Below are 15,118 nucleotides of genomic sequence, written 5' to 3'. Positions count from 1 at the left end.
TTAGTTGTAGTTTCCGGGTCACCTTCAAAGGTAGTCCCATGTAGAACGCATTGCAGTAGTCCAAGCGGGAGATAACTAGAGCATGCACCACTCTGGCGAGACAGTCTGCGGGCAGGTAGGGTCTCAGCCTGTGTACCAGATGGAGCTGGTAGGCAGCTGCCCTGGATACAGAACTGACCTGTGTCTCCATGGACAGCTGTGGGTCCAAAATGACACCCAGGCTGCGCACCTGGTCCTTCTGGGGCAGTTGCCCCATTCAGGACCAGGGAGTCCTCCACACCAGCCTGCCCCCTGTCCCCCAAGAACAGTACTTCTGTTTTGTCAGGATTCAACCTCAATCCATTAGCCGCCATCCATCTTCCAACAGCCTCCAGGCACTCACAACAGGACCTTCACTGGTTCCAATTTAAAAGAAAGGTAGAGCTGGGTATCATCCACATATTGATGGACACCCAGCCCAAACCACCTGATGATCTCTCCCAGCGGTACATGTTAAAAAGCATGGGGGAGAGGACGGAACCCTGAGGCACCACACAAGTGAGGGCCCAGAGGTCTGAACACTCATCCCCCCACCACCACTTTCTGAACATGGCCCAGGAGGAAGGAGCGGAACCACCGTATAGCAGTGCCCCCAGCTCCCAGCCCCTCTAGACGGTCCAGAAGGATGTTGTGGTCGATGGTGTCGAAAGCTGCTGAGAGATCCAGCAGAACTAGGAAACAGCTCTCACCTTTGTCCTTAGCCCACCGGATATCATCGACCAGCACAACCAAGGCAGTTTCAGTCCCATGATGAGGCCTGAATCCCGACTAGAAGGGATCCAAATGGTCCGCTTCTTCCAGGCGTGCCTGGAGTTGTTCAGCAACCACTCGCTCAGTCACCTTGCCCAATAATGGAAGATTTGAGACTGGGCGATAGTTGGCCATCGTGGCCGCATCTAAAGATGTTTTTTTAAGAAGCGGTTTGATAACCGCCTCTTTCAGCGGGTCTGGGAAGGCTCCCTCACAGAGAGAAGCATTCACCACCCCGCAAAGCCCATCGCCCAGCCCTTCCCGGCTAGCTTTTATAAGCCAGGATGGGCAAGGATCAAGGAGACAGGTGATTGGTTTCACACGTCCAAGCAGCCTGTCCACATCCTTGGGGGTAACGGATTGAAATTGATTCCATGCAACTCAACCAGACAGAGCTCCAGCACTCTCCCACCCTGGCCCTGCTCCCATGGTGGTGTCTACCTCCTTCCAAATCTGAGCGACTTTATCTGCAAAAAACTTTGCAAAACCGTTGCAGGAGATCTTGGGGTCTTTACAAGGCCCCGATGGTAAAGGTGGTTCTGTTAAATTGCGAACTGCTTATTAAGCAGACATACTCTACAGTTCCTCTTGCTTGCAGCTATATTTTCCTCTCTACAGTTGCAAGGATGTAATTGTGCTACTGGTTAACCATGTCTTCCCTGAGAATGAAGTCTAAAGCCAGGACTACAGCAGCTTTGTTCAACCCTTGATGCTCCAGCTGTTTTGGGCTGGTGGTTTGGGCTACCTGGAAGGCCACTGCTTGGGAAGCCTAAACTATTAAATTTCAGTAACTAATTGTAGTGTTATAGCTGGAACTTCAGATCAGTCATGACTTAAAGCCACATACCCTTCTACTCCATATAACGTATCATAAAATAAGCCATGTAAAACTTCAGTATGTTTATAGTAAAGATTGTCTGCACAGAACAAAACATAGCAAACAAAACATACAGCAGTTTTGTACAGATTCAAATACATTGTGCAGTTTTGATTTAATTTCCAGTACAAGTAGGTCTCTTCACTCAACACACTTTGTGGTCTACGGTTCAAGAAAGCAGCCACCACTGTAAGAGTTAACTTCTGCTGCTGAGTAATCTTTTCAGATCAAGGTATATTCTATATCACACTTGACAGGTTTTCAAAAATCCATCGTTTTATGGGTAAGCAGCAGTATTGCGTTATACACCTTCTTAAATTTACATTTACATAAATAGGGAGTACTGCCCACATAGTCCTATTGTGTCAATCACACATACAGCTTGAATAAGCAGCTTTGAAAAAGAAAAAAATTGTCAAGTCATTTACAATCGGTTGCTGTCCTTGTGGGTATTCTGCAAAAATATAGACTCCCAAGTTGAGAGGCCACCAGACATGTGAGTTTTTGTGCAGTCAAAATAATTTTTGTACACAGTACATTCTCTTTCAGATATTTTGGTTACATACAATGCATTTTTTAAAGCAGCAGCATGTATAAAGCACAACCCTAAAGAAAACACAAGTTCAGGCAAAAAATAAACTTATTTGTGGTATTTTCATCTTTGGCCAGACAATCAGTTGTAGTTTGTTTTTACAGATCACCTAATTTAGTGCCAAATACTTGTGGAGCTTATTCAACTGCTACATTTTTGCACACATATGTGCAATTCTGTAGGCTGTAAAACATGGGTAGAATGCACCACCAAGTCCTCTAGAGGGTTTTGTAATTCAGAGTGAGGGCTCAAATTGCAGATCGCACAGGTCTGCTGGCAAGGCAGAGTACATTCGCATAGCTCGCTCTTAGGAAATCAGACTGAGAGTGGCTCAGTGTCCTTGCCCTAGGCTGAAAATAAAGGATGAAGTGGCTTAGGCAAGACACATGCCTAGTTTGCATAGCTGACAGGGGCCCTACAAGCACTAGAGAAGTAAAAAGAGTGCCATGGTAGGAAGAGTCTTATTTATCCTTATGGGCACCCATGCTCAGGTTGCACTGCTATCCCCCAGGGAGCAGTGTCTAGATACACCTCCACCAATATCTTCTGTGTCTTCAAAAACTAAACATCTCAAGATTTACAGAACCTGCTTCTAACGCTTGTTCATCTCTAAAGCATCCGTAACACCAGTGCATGTCAGAATCTGGGTAGAACTCGGGAGTGGTTCACCCAGGTCTTTTAAAGGTTTAAAAGTTAGGGCTGATTGGTCAATTCACAGCCCCCACCCCAACACGTACTCTGATTCTGCAAAAGCAGACAAAGGTGTTCTTTTGAGTAACTCTCCAAGATGTTGCAGCGTTCAGAAGCTTCCATCTGGTAGAAATAAGCTGCCTTTGACAGGACCGCTGCCTATAGCCGTTGGAGTCCTACGAAGGGCTTGCCGAATATTGCTGCATCAAATGCTTGTGGCACAGGTTACAGACCCGCTCTGGGTAAATGCTGGAAGGAAGGGGCAGTTCGTTTGCTGAACAGTCTTCACAGAACACTCCGCCACAGTTCTTGCAGGTGTTCTGAAGAGGGGAGAAAAACAAATGGAAGTTAAAACCAGCAGTACATTTCCTCCTGAAGGGAGCAAGAGGAGAGAATCTCACATTGCCTTATGTTTGTTTCAGGTTAATAGCTTGCCCTGTCCTTTGGGCTCAGGTTGGGCAGTTACTTCTGTTCACTATTTGTAGACTAGTTGCACTGCAGAAAGCGTGCTGGGGAGACCACACATTACAAGGAATGCAAAATAACTTTAGCTAGGTTTTAATAACAAAAACAAAAACTCCTTTTACATTCATTATAATATATCAATAAGCATTACCCATCCACCAACCCAACCACCAGGGTACTGAGAGAGCTAGGTGCTGCTCTTTATATACTATACCCAATTGCTGACACAGCTTAATTAACACAACTTAACAGCACCTGCTATACTGCTTCACAGCTGTAAAACTAGGTCATGTTATTTGCTCTGGCCCTTAAAGACATACACATCTTGTGGAACAATAATGAACCTTCAAATTTAAAGAGACCAACAACTTCCTCTCATTGCTGCACACACAACCCCCATAAAGCAGGTTATGAGAGTGGTCAAAAAGTTTGCATCTGTTATTCTTACAAGAAGCTGAGTACACTACCGGGGCAGAAGATGCTTTCCCCAAGTTAAGCAGGTGAGCCACTCTGTTTAATTTTACCTTTCTTTTGCTCTGTGTGTTTTCTTCTTGACACAGCTGGCACAACTCTGATTTGCCAGGTCCAAGGGGCTGCTCCTAAATAATTGAAAAACGTGTTATCATTTAAACATACAATTAGGCTTTTTTTTTTTTTTTGCTAGCCTTTTGATGTCTCATGAATGTTTCGCTTACAATTTGCTGAAGCCCTCCCACTCGGACTTAAATCTCAGATGAGCTGAGTAGGCTCCAAACTCACTACTTCCCCTTCTGAGTTTGTGCGCTTTGAACATTGAAGCAGAACTCATTTGAATTTGCCATTTTATAGTAATATTTGTATAGTCCTCTGAAGTGGACAGAGCACTTCATACGCATTGGCTAGTTGTGTAATCCTTATCAACAGTCCCATAAAGTAAGTCAGTATTATCCCCCATGTTAAAATACACAGAATTCAGACTTAGTCCCTTTAAGCTGACAATTCCCAGACTACTTATTACAAAACTAAATTCAGTACTACTCTGGGTGGCTGGGGCAACCCAGTCAGATGGGCAGGCTACAAATAATACAAGTATGAGCTGGGACACCAAGGCCAAAAGTTGCAACAACAGGAATTTTGCGCGGACTGGAGTTTCTTCATTAATTTTATGGTTTATCAAAATAATTTTCTAACAACGCTTCTGTTCTCATTGGAGGGCACATGCTTACAGCAGGCAGGGGTCCAGAATACAACATTTTAACATTTCACTTAATGCTCAAAATATTTATACACAAATATTTGGAAATTTACAAAAACAGACGAAAGCGTTCAAATCTATAAGCCAACATTCTAAAACCAACTTCTTGATTTTTGACAAATAAGTCAAAGACAAAATTACATGTCAGCATCCCAAAACTATTTGCACACCACTCAAGCTACTCAGCCTCTTTAGCAATTCATCATTTTAAATATTTTCCCGCATATTAAAGGCTCTTGGCTATTGTCTATGCTAAAATAAGCAACATAGATGACTTACATGCTCCTCTTGCAAGATAGGAGGTGCCCTGGAAGAGAAATAAGACATTAACTTTGAATGTTATTTCATCCACATCTTAACTAATGCAAGCTGGCTATTAAGTTTGTTCTGATTTGTCATAATGGTAATGTGGTCACACACATTCATAATACTTAGATGCTCCAAGCATAAAGTAGGGTTGGTTGTCCGTGCCTCATACCAAGCTTTTGTCAAAGGCAGAATACAATCCATAAAATTAAAGTTATGAACTCCCAGGTTTTTACCAGCCCACCGTGCAATGAACTCTCAAAATCCAAACACAAAGCCCTCTAGCTACTTAGTAAGCATCTGATTAGATTTACAAGAGAGCTCTGCTTGTCCACATCTTGGACCCAGAAACTAAGATGTGCTTTCTACAAATGTCAAAACTAAGACACATAAACCACATTGATGAGCACATCTACATGAAAGTTGCTTGTTTCACACTTCAGCAGAAGCCAATAGTTCAAATAACACTTCCCTAGAAGAGCCACCACAATGTGGAATTTTGTATTATATGCCTCTATGGGACGCGGGTGGCGCTGTGGGTTAAACCACAGAGCCTAGGACTTGCCGATCAGAAGGTCGGCGGTTCGAATCCCCACGACGGGGTGAGCTCCCGTTGCTCGGTCCCTGCTCCTGCCAACCTAGCAGTTCGAAAGCACATCAAAGTGCAAGTAGATAAATAGGTACCGCTCTGGCAGGAAGATAAACAGTGTTTCCGTGTGCTGCTCTGGTTTGCCAGAAGCGGCTTAGTCATGCTGGCCACATGACCCGGAAGCTGTCTGCGGACAAACGCCGGCTCCCTCGGCCAATAAAGCGAGATGAGCGCCGCAACCCCAGAGTCGGTCACGACTGGACCTAATGGTCAGGGGTCCCTTTACCTTTACCTATGATATCTATGCTACCTGAACAGACCCAACAATTTCCCTAAGCTTCTGTTTGGCCACTAAAAACCACTGCAATGGCCAAGCAATTTGGAGGGAATGTGGCATCCTGAATCTGGGCATCCAATGCCCTGTAAGAAAGCAACTGTAAGCTCACAGCAAAGCTCACTCTCCAGATATGCCACCTTCAGCATAACTTATCATGGGATGTTAACTATCCTCCCTAGAGTACTTATCATAGCTGGAACACATGCTAAAAATGGTGTGCAAATATAGTATAATTGAAAAATGTCTGGATGACAATTGTCTAAATTCAGCCATTGTTTGCTAGGATGTCCCGCACAAACATCAGATAAAATTTCATGTGTGTGAGTCTACAAAAAGTCATCTTACTAGCTGAAAAACTGGCCACTGAATCATAACCACCAACACCTGTATGATCAAAGAGAATATGAATTGAATATATGGTCCATACTTGCTTGGAAGAACTGTCTGCCCCTCTTTTATTGGTGTTCTCCACGGAGACTCTCCTTCCAGGTGTTTGCTTCCTGAATCCTGTCAGAACAAACAGATACTGAAGGATCAAAGAAGAACGCAGAAGAAATAATATGTGCTGTGTCCATTTCCCCTCCCCTCAGCAACAGCTGTTAATTTCCTGAACGACCAGAATCCACAAACTTTTGGTCACCATGAAACTACCTACTACTACTAGAAGAACTAGAGATCACTTAAGAGAAAATAACGAGAATTGTGGTAACAGAAATTGCCATGTACGTGTGTTACTCTGGGGATATTTGAAGAAGCATGTGGTTATCCTTCATTTCCTGGCTTGATTTAATGTGCTGGTACTAACCTTTAAAGCCCTGAATGATTTCAGACCAGTTTATTTGAAGGATCACTTGCACACTTATTTAAAATGGGCAACATCCCTTTCTTCTTTGCTGTGACTCCCCCAAATCAGTTTCAGGGGGTCCCCAACCATCTTGGCAGATTAGTGTCCATTCAGCTGCCAGACTATTACTGAAAATCTATGCCTTTCTGGAAAAAGTCCTGCCAATAAGATGAACAATGATAAACTTAAGATTACAATAAAATGTCCTTCTATTTAAATCTCTCTTTTTAAGTAAACAGTGGTGTTTTTAAATATGATTCAGGCAGTACACCCCACCCTCCCTTCACAGCATATCAAATAAAATTACATCAATTAAAAGGAGGGAGTTTCACAGAATACAGGCCATTAATGAGAAGGCACTGTCCTCTTGTTCTCAAGAATTGAACTGATCTTGATTTATTTAAAATTTTTGGAAATTCACAGAACAGCTTATATTAAAATTTCTGTAAGCAGTGCAGAGTCTTAAAAGCCGGCCAGGAGGCAGGGGCATGCACACAACAATTGTACACCCGCATATACCTCTTCCTTTTTTTTGCTGTAAGCTCAAATGCAGAAAAGCAGCAGCTACTCATATGCATGCACCAAAACAGGCAGCTGCAATCGTCGCACATGAGGATCGATGGACAATTTGCAGGCTGCTTTTACCTACATGCGGGTGGCGCTGTGGGTTAAACAACAGAGCCTAGGACTTGCTGATCAGAAGGTTGGCGGTTTGAATCCCTGCGACGGGGTGAGCTCCCGTTGCTTGGTCCCTGCTCCTGCCAACCTAGCAGTTCGAAAGCACGTCAAAGTGCAAGTAGATAAATAGGTACCGCTCTGGCAGGAAGGTAAACGGCGTTTCCGTGTGCTGCTTTGGTTCGCCAGAAGCGGCTTAGTCATGCTGGCCACATGACCCGGAAGCTGTCTGCGGACAAACGCCGGCTCCCTCGGCCTATAGAGCGAGATGAGTGCCGCAACCCCAGAGTTGGTCACGACTGGACCTAATGGTCAGGGGTCCCTTTACCTTTACCTTTACCTACATGCAATTTGCACATACACAGGGGAATTTTATCAGCAGCAGTTCAGGGGCCAACCTCCAGGTCATCTGCCCCTTCCCCCATCTGTTTTTTTAACTTAAAAAAACCACAATACTTGCCACAGTGCTAGTGAGACCCTAGCCACTCACCATCTTAATCAACAGGAAGTCAGGCATTAAACGTTGCAGGTCCCATGCTGTGGGACACTTTTCCGGCACCCTCACTTTTGAGTTAAAGACATCTCTTGATATAGTTGTTTAAAATATTCTTGAGCAGCCAGCAATGGTAATTCTTTTTCTCTACTGCTTTTAATATTCCTTTAGGTTTCTATATTGCTGTACACCACCCTGATTTTTTAATTTTTAAGGGCGGTGTATAAAGAGCTTATAAATAAACAAATAAGTATACTCAAAGACCTAAATTTACATTTAGACCTACAAATTAGCTAATGCACATTTGTGCTCTGGGTCTCTGCCCTTTTAAATAACATAGCAATGTCCATGCAGGAAATTCACCAGCTTTGACTCACCGCAAGCTGTTACAGTAGACTTTAGCTTCACTGTGACCAACAGGAAACACAAACCTCAACAACAACAACAGTAAAATAAGAAGAATCCTAAAAGGTTAAAAAGAGTCACTGAATTAAAGCTACAGTTAAGCACCAAGAAGGAGAAGAAGAACATTACTGTTTTAAATCCGGCCTTCTGGAATCCTTTGCTTTGGCTGTGCAAGCTTCTGTTCTCTTGAATTCCAGGGTGGAAATGTGACCATCGCTCTCGCTCCCGTTTCAGTTCCAGTTCCAGCTGGCCCCTGGAGTAGCAGCGTGGAGAGAAAGTGTGTTAAGGACAAGCTGTCGTTTACTGACCCGATAAAAAAGGCCACTGAAAGAAGGAAAGGTTTCCTATTTTTTATGCTCCAGATTGAGAATTTCAAAAACGACCCCTCTGAAGAAAACAGCATCGCATCCGAGTCGCACCCTTGGCCCATGCCAATGCCAGACTTTGTAACCCCTCCCTTAGGCATGTAAATGCCTTGCCCTCCTCTGACTCCGCTAGCCTTGCTGGTACCCAGCTAAGCAGTGTGGCATCAGGTTTGCATGCAAAAGGTCCCAGATTCAATCCCCAGCATCTCTAGGTGGGGCTGGAAATGGCTCCTGTCAGAAGCCCCAGGCAGCCACTGGAGACAACACTAAGTCAGATGGCCCAATGGTCAGACTCAGTATAAGACAACTTCCTATGTTCCTGCATTGACCAATTTCATTTCATTTTTGCCAGAGCACATAGAATCGTAGAATTGTAGAGGTTCCGGGGGTCATCTGGTCCAACGCCTTGCAATGCAAGAATCTCAGCTAAGGCATCCATGACAGAATACATCATTATGTACTCAGTGTGAACACAGAAAGACATGGGTAAACCCAGAGGCACATGAGCCATGATTCACCACTGCACACAAGAACAGTGCGCATCAACAGCACTTCCCCTGCATGGAGACTTGCAGGTTCTATGCACAGCTTACGATTTCTCATGTCTCCCGCATGAGCAGGTAGAGGATCAGTATTAGCTGTGCACGAGTATCACAAAGGCCAAGAACATAAGGAGTGGTGAATGAGTATGCCCGTTTGTGTGGGCATCGTTTAATACATTCACTTGTGGTTCTTCTAAAGTGGCCCACACATGGGTGACAATCCAGGCAGATCTCTAGGCACACAGCACACAGGCCACTGCTGAAGATGGAGGAGACAACTCTTAAAAGCCATATGACTTACAGTCATACCTCGGCTCCCAAATGCCTTGGGAGTTGAACGTTCCGGCTCCCAAATGATCAAAAACCGGAAGTGTTCTGATTTTCTTTTCTTTTCTTGGAAGCTGAACATCCGGTATGGCTTCTGCTATTGTTTCTGGCATGCCTGTGCAATTGGGAACCAATCGGAAGCTGCGCCTTGGTTTCAGAACCTTTCGGAAGTCGAAAGGGCTTCCAGAACGGATTCCGTTCGACTTCCGAGGTCCGTCTGTACTGACTTACATTGGCTGGCTACACAAATGGGAAGAAGCTCTTCTTCAGCCTTAAGCTTTGAGACAGCTCAGTTGACAGAGCATGAGACTCTTAACCTCAGGGTTGTGGGTTTGAGCCCCACGTTGGGCAAAAGATTCCTGCATTGCAGGGGTGGGACGAGATGATCCTAGTGGTCCCTTCCAACTCTACAGCTCTACGGTTCTACTAAAAGATGTATATGGACTTACACAAACAAGAATTTAAGAGTTTGGAAATTTCAAAATGTCACCCTTGTTTTGGAGAGGCTTGCTATGACAACCTGTGAGGAACCCTGCAAAATACGCAGAACATGCAAACTGTTCCAACGGAGCTGGAAAAAGGCTGCTCAATAAAATCACACACAAATAAATCAGTTCTGTTCACCGCTGCTTGGTGAGCTGTTCCACCTCCATCTGAAGGCTGTTGATCTTATCCCCAAACTCCTGCTTGAAGAGCCGATTGTCTTCCTCCAGGGACTGACGCTCCTTCTCTGCATGTTGCAATCTGGATTTGAGCCACATGAACTTGTGATAAAAAACAAAAGCCATGGTGGGGAGGAAGACTGAGGTTAAACAATAAATTAAAGAAAAAACTGAGCCCAATGAAAGATGAGAGGAAACGTATGGGAACAGGAAGTGAGAGGGGGAACCAAAAGAAATCTAAAGAAAAATCAAAATGGAGGTGAACCAGGCAGAAGAAACTTCTATTTTCAATTTTTTTTTATTCTATAACTACAGTTTACAGTCATTAGATGATAAACATAAAACATCACTTTTATCCATAGTCAAAGCAAATCTCAATTACACAGTATTTGTAAGTCATTTCTTTTAAATTTACGTTACATTGCAGCTTTATACAAGTAATTGGAACTTGCATCATGGGTTACCTACTATATTAAGAAATTAGTGCATTTGTCTGGTCTCTTCCACAACTGTTACATCAGGTTAAACACACACGGATCCAGAGTGGATACAAAGTCGTGGACAAGTATTTAGGCTTCCCAACCTACTTGAGGCATCACTGCAATGGGGGGGGGGCAGGGAGAGAAATGCACTTTCACAACAGAGGGGCTGATTTCTGACTGCATGTTTTCACCAGCTATGTGGCATATACTCAGCACAGTGGCCTAACTGTAAGGTGGACAAATAGAGGCAGTCACTCAGCAAAAATTCTGGAGCTATCACATATTCCAGTCTACCTCTGAAATACCATCTTGGAACAGACTCAAACGTGATTTAATCAGGCATATGGCACAGTCCTCCATTTACCAGCTCAGGATGCTGATGGGGCATCACTTCCTTGAAAGAATCCCACCGACACAAACTGTCAACAGTATGAAGAACTGTATCGTGTCCAGTTCGACATCCTGACCCTTTCTTGGTGAGTGGCTGGCAAAGCACAGCAATTCAAGCCAACGGTGTGGAGAAGAGAGGGACAGAGGAGACTGACTCATTAGCAAATCACCATCAAGATCAATCAGCAAAATAACATTTTCTCTTCCTTAACCAGAACTAAGTCCACCAGACCATTCTCTGAAGGCCTAAGATGGCGACAGCTTCCGCTTCCAACCACTATTCCAAGGGACCATCCTCTGTTCTCACTCAAACTAAGGCATCCTACAGCCAACTAGCAGGAACCAGGTATGACTCTGAAGCATCACTTCAAAGGACATTTTAAACAGAAGGAATGATGGGCTAGAATTCGGAAGTTGTGTATTTGTTCCCTTGTCCTCTCTGAGCATGATAATCATAGCGCAGCCTATGTGAAGCCAGCCAAGTGTCTTTTGCTCATGTGAAAGGTAAATCCTAACTACAAGAGGGGTGTGGCATCGTAATAATCCTCGCCACCAAATTGGATATTTTAATGAAACATGTTTACTTTAGGATGGAATTTAAATTGGTGCCTAAATAGACATTGCTCCAAATTAACTGGGTACAATTACAAACATGCCACACCAAAGTGTAATTCTTAAGGATTCTTACTTTAAAGGAAAAGAGCAAAACACCTGCTGCTCTGCCAGTTTTACAAGGAATACAAGAGTAAGATTCAGCCCCCTAGATTCTAAAATCAGCCAATTATTCCCCTCCCCCATCTTTTAAAAAGTCAATTTTCCCCATTTTGCTTGAACACAAAACAGGAGATTTCCATGGGAGGGAACTTAAAAAAGAACAACAGACTATTTAAAACTATAAAACTAATTTGGACAGCTGGACGAGTATTGATAATGACTCTACACACTAAAGGCTGTTTAGGGACTAGCACAGTGAACTCTTGCAGTCACGAGAAAGACCCCTAATTTAATCCCAAAACAAAAAAATGATGTTATTTTGAGTTCCAGCAAGGTGTTTTCCTATGCTTTCTAGGTTTTAGTCGGTCTTTCGGTAAGTCCCCTGTTTGAACCAAACACTTAGAATCAAAAGTCAACAAGATCAAAAGGCAACTTTAAGCAATAACGATCTAGTTATCGTATGCTGTAGCTACTCTGAGTCAATGACTGACCAGCAGTAAAACACTACCAGTTCCATTCATCCTCTTAAACAAGGTAAGAACCATAATGAACTGTTCTGCAAAATACATTATTTCATCTTTCCTAAAAGAGGAAGAGAAGATTAACACACACCTATTATGAGAGTCCTTCTAGAAAAGAGAACCACTGTTTATTTTTTAGGGAAATGAAGGCAGAGGTAGAAGGCAATGCAGAAACAAAAAGGGCTTTCCATTTTAAAATATAGCTAGCGACTAGGCATTGCATCCATGTCACTGGAGGGGGTTGAATGAATATGTTTTTCTCTAATGCAAAAGGGTTGGCATTGGCGCATTGTCTTAGTGCGTCCTTGCACTGCAAAATATTCTGGTTACAGTTCGTTACAATTTTGGTTTGCATTATTTGTTTTGTATTATTACTGCCCTCCTCTGGATATTTCCTTACGTCCATGTACAGTGGATTATATCAAAATAATGGGGTTGTGGGATCATCGGAATGGGCAGGTGGGAAAAGACACCGAACAAGACAATTGTATGTAAATGCAATTAAGAGAAGGTGAAAAGAGCAAGTCCAAGCAGAAACACATTTTGTTCTGCTACAAAGCAAAACAGTGTAATCTCGCCCCATTTCAGCTGGGGTGGTTGGACGCACAATATCTGTGAACTGGTGCATCCTTTGAGCTGTGTGCTGAGCACACTGTGCATATCAGACCCACTTTCCGTCTACATAAATTTGTGATAAATGCACAGTTGGGGTGGGGGTGGGAAACGTGCAATGCAGACAAGCCTTTGGTAAACAAGGACTAGGCCCTTCTAATGGAAAGTTCTTCCGACGTGAGCTTGTCCTGGTCTTGAGATCAAATGGGACAGAAAAGCTAAACGTTCATGGCTTGCAGCAGGCACCCAACTGCTTTAACTTCCATGTGTGTATTTTCTTCATACACTTCACAACAGGGAAACAGAGGGAACTACCTCAGCTTCCCGCGAATCTGAGAATTTTCAGGGGGGAAAGCTTCACACTTTTCCAATATCCTGTCAAGAGTAAAAAGCTTGTGCTGTATACACTTGGTATCAATTGTATGTACAGACCCACAAATCTGTTTTTACTTATGATTTTATGGAGTAGGTTCTGGTCAAATCATTTGTAGTTTAGTAAAGTTTAAGCAACAAATAACTAAGGGAAGATTATAGGCTACCTTTTCTATTTCCAAACAAAACAGATGCTTAAAAAAAGAAAGGAAAAGAAATCCACCAAATTCCAAGTCAACTTTAGGTGACAACATTTAAGTCTGACATCTAAATTCTCAATCTCTTTTTGCTTTCCCCTCATAACTGAGCTGAGATGTCAAGAGTTGTGAGGCGACCAGCTGCAAAAAAAAATGCCTAATGGGGCTTCTGAATCAGTTTGTTTGCTGCACTATTTAAGGTTTTTGCCTGTTTCACCAAATCCTTTTCACTATATGATGATAAGGAGATGATAAGGGGGAAATGGAGGGAGAGAAGAGGAGGAAATCGACAGCAGAAGAAAACACCAGTTAATTCAACAGGTATCTGACAATATAATTCAATGTCAATGCTTTTCTTGAAAATACAAACAACAACTATGTATGTGTTAAGAAACCCGTCTTGATTTCCATTCAGTAACAGCAGTGGATATAGCGATAAGTATAGCTAAATCTGGTGTACTTGCAAGGTTCAGCGTTCAAACAGGGGCAGCTACACCCTGGTTTGGGATGGCCCTTCCAAACAAGTTCTCTGGTCTCATCAAGAACTCCTCAATTTTGGCAGCAGCAGTAAAAAAAGGGGGGAATGAAAGTAGGCATGGTTTAAATCTTTCTGCCAAGTCCAGCAGCCTGATGGGAATGCGAATCACCCCCTCCCCAGTCATGAGATTGATCATTTGAAGGAGGAGGAGCTTCGTATCTTGCGTATGTATGTGTGAGAAACAGTGCATGTTTGTGTGATGTGGCCATACCCATGACTGCCATGCAGTCCTCACTAGGCCAAATTCCTTTTTCCAGGTTATGTATTGGATAATCAGCCCACTTTACCTAACTTCTCACTATACGCAAAGGAGGAGGAGGAAATTACTTCTGTCTGCTTCTTCAGGGTAATGCTTTGTAGTGCACCATGTTGAAAATGCTTAACCTCCATTTTCAAATATCCTAAAAAATATGTACTTTAAAAAAAACCCCAACTGAAGACCAACTTTGTGTTTTGCTTACTAAGCAAGTTTCAATCTTACCTTTGTTCGAGCTGTTTAATGGTAGCAGCCATCTGATTTGTCTTCTCCTCCAAGCGGCTGTTTAGTTCACTCTTTTGTTTCACTCCCAGGTCAGAACTCTAGGAAGGCAAAAAATCACAACACCATCCTTATTTATTTATGCAGCAGTCACCTGTATCTTGCTGTTGACTGAGTATTGTTGATTATTGCTGAAGTACCAAACTGAGAGAAAAATGCATAAACACTGAACAGTTGCAGTGATTTTAAAATGAAGACCTGGAAAGCCCAGATGACAAAAAAAGGGAGACACGAGTTCAAGTCCTGTTTCAAGAATAGGCTGAGTGCATGGTCTTTGCCAAATTACACTCCTGGCCACAGTGCCTCACTACAGAATTGGAATTGCAACGACCAGCTTCACAAAGCTGTGCTGAAGTGGCGTAAAGGTAAAGGTACCCCTGACAGTTAAGTCCAGTCGCGAACGACTCTGGGGTTGCAGCGCTCATCTCGCTTTACTGGCCGAGGGAGCCGGCGTTTGTCCACAGACAGCTTCCAGGTCATGTGGCCAGCATGACTAAGCCAATTCTAGTGAAATCAGAGCAATGCACGGACACGCCATTTACTTTCCCGCCGGAGAGGTACC

At 43.3% G+C, this 15,118-nt stretch overlaps 1 protein-coding gene and 1 long non-coding RNA gene across 10 annotated transcripts in view; both read right to left on the bottom strand.

The window, feature by feature from the left end:
* Positions 1-1,674: 1,674 nt before the first annotated feature.
* The window catches only part of RUFY3 (RUN and FYVE domain containing 3), a 50,103-nt gene continuing 36,659 nt past the window's right edge, over positions 1,675-15,118 (bottom strand). For 5 of the 9 annotated variants that reach the window (XM_083571296.1, XM_083571298.1, XM_083571297.1 and 2 more), the window contains 7 exons: positions 14,500-14,597; positions 10,155-10,274; positions 8,426-8,549; positions 6,307-6,386; positions 4,927-4,954; positions 3,938-4,012; positions 1,675-3,268 (listed from right to left, as the gene is read on the bottom strand). In XM_083571296.1, coding sequence (XP_083427422.1) covers positions 3,125-3,268; positions 3,938-4,012; positions 4,927-4,954; positions 6,307-6,386; positions 8,426-8,549; positions 10,155-10,274; positions 14,500-14,597 — 669 coding nt within the window. In that variant the 3' untranslated portion in view covers positions 1,675-3,124. Of the gene's footprint in view, positions 3,269-3,937; positions 4,013-4,926; positions 4,955-6,306; positions 6,387-8,425; positions 8,550-10,154; positions 10,295-11,949; positions 13,711-14,499; positions 14,598-15,118 lie in introns of those variants that run through there. The other 4 variants (XM_083571301.1, XM_083571303.1, XM_083571302.1 and 1 more) reach the window with 2 other exon arrangements.
* On the bottom strand, positions 7,246-8,419 carry LOC310742580. Its single transcript, XR_014538577.1, has 2 exons — positions 7,739-8,419; positions 7,246-7,368 (listed from the first exon to the last, which is right to left on the bottom strand). It is a non-coding gene; the product is annotated as an uncharacterized lncRNA (long non-coding RNA).

The sequence above is a fragment of the Podarcis filfolensis genome (genome assembly GCF_964270895.1).
Source record: "Podarcis filfolensis genome assembly, chromosome: 9".
NCBI lineage: Eukaryota > Metazoa > Chordata > Lepidosauria > Squamata > Lacertidae > Podarcis > Podarcis filfolensis.
The sequence above is the reverse complement of the archived record's forward strand: the minus strand, read 5'-3'. Positions and strand labels throughout refer to the sequence as shown.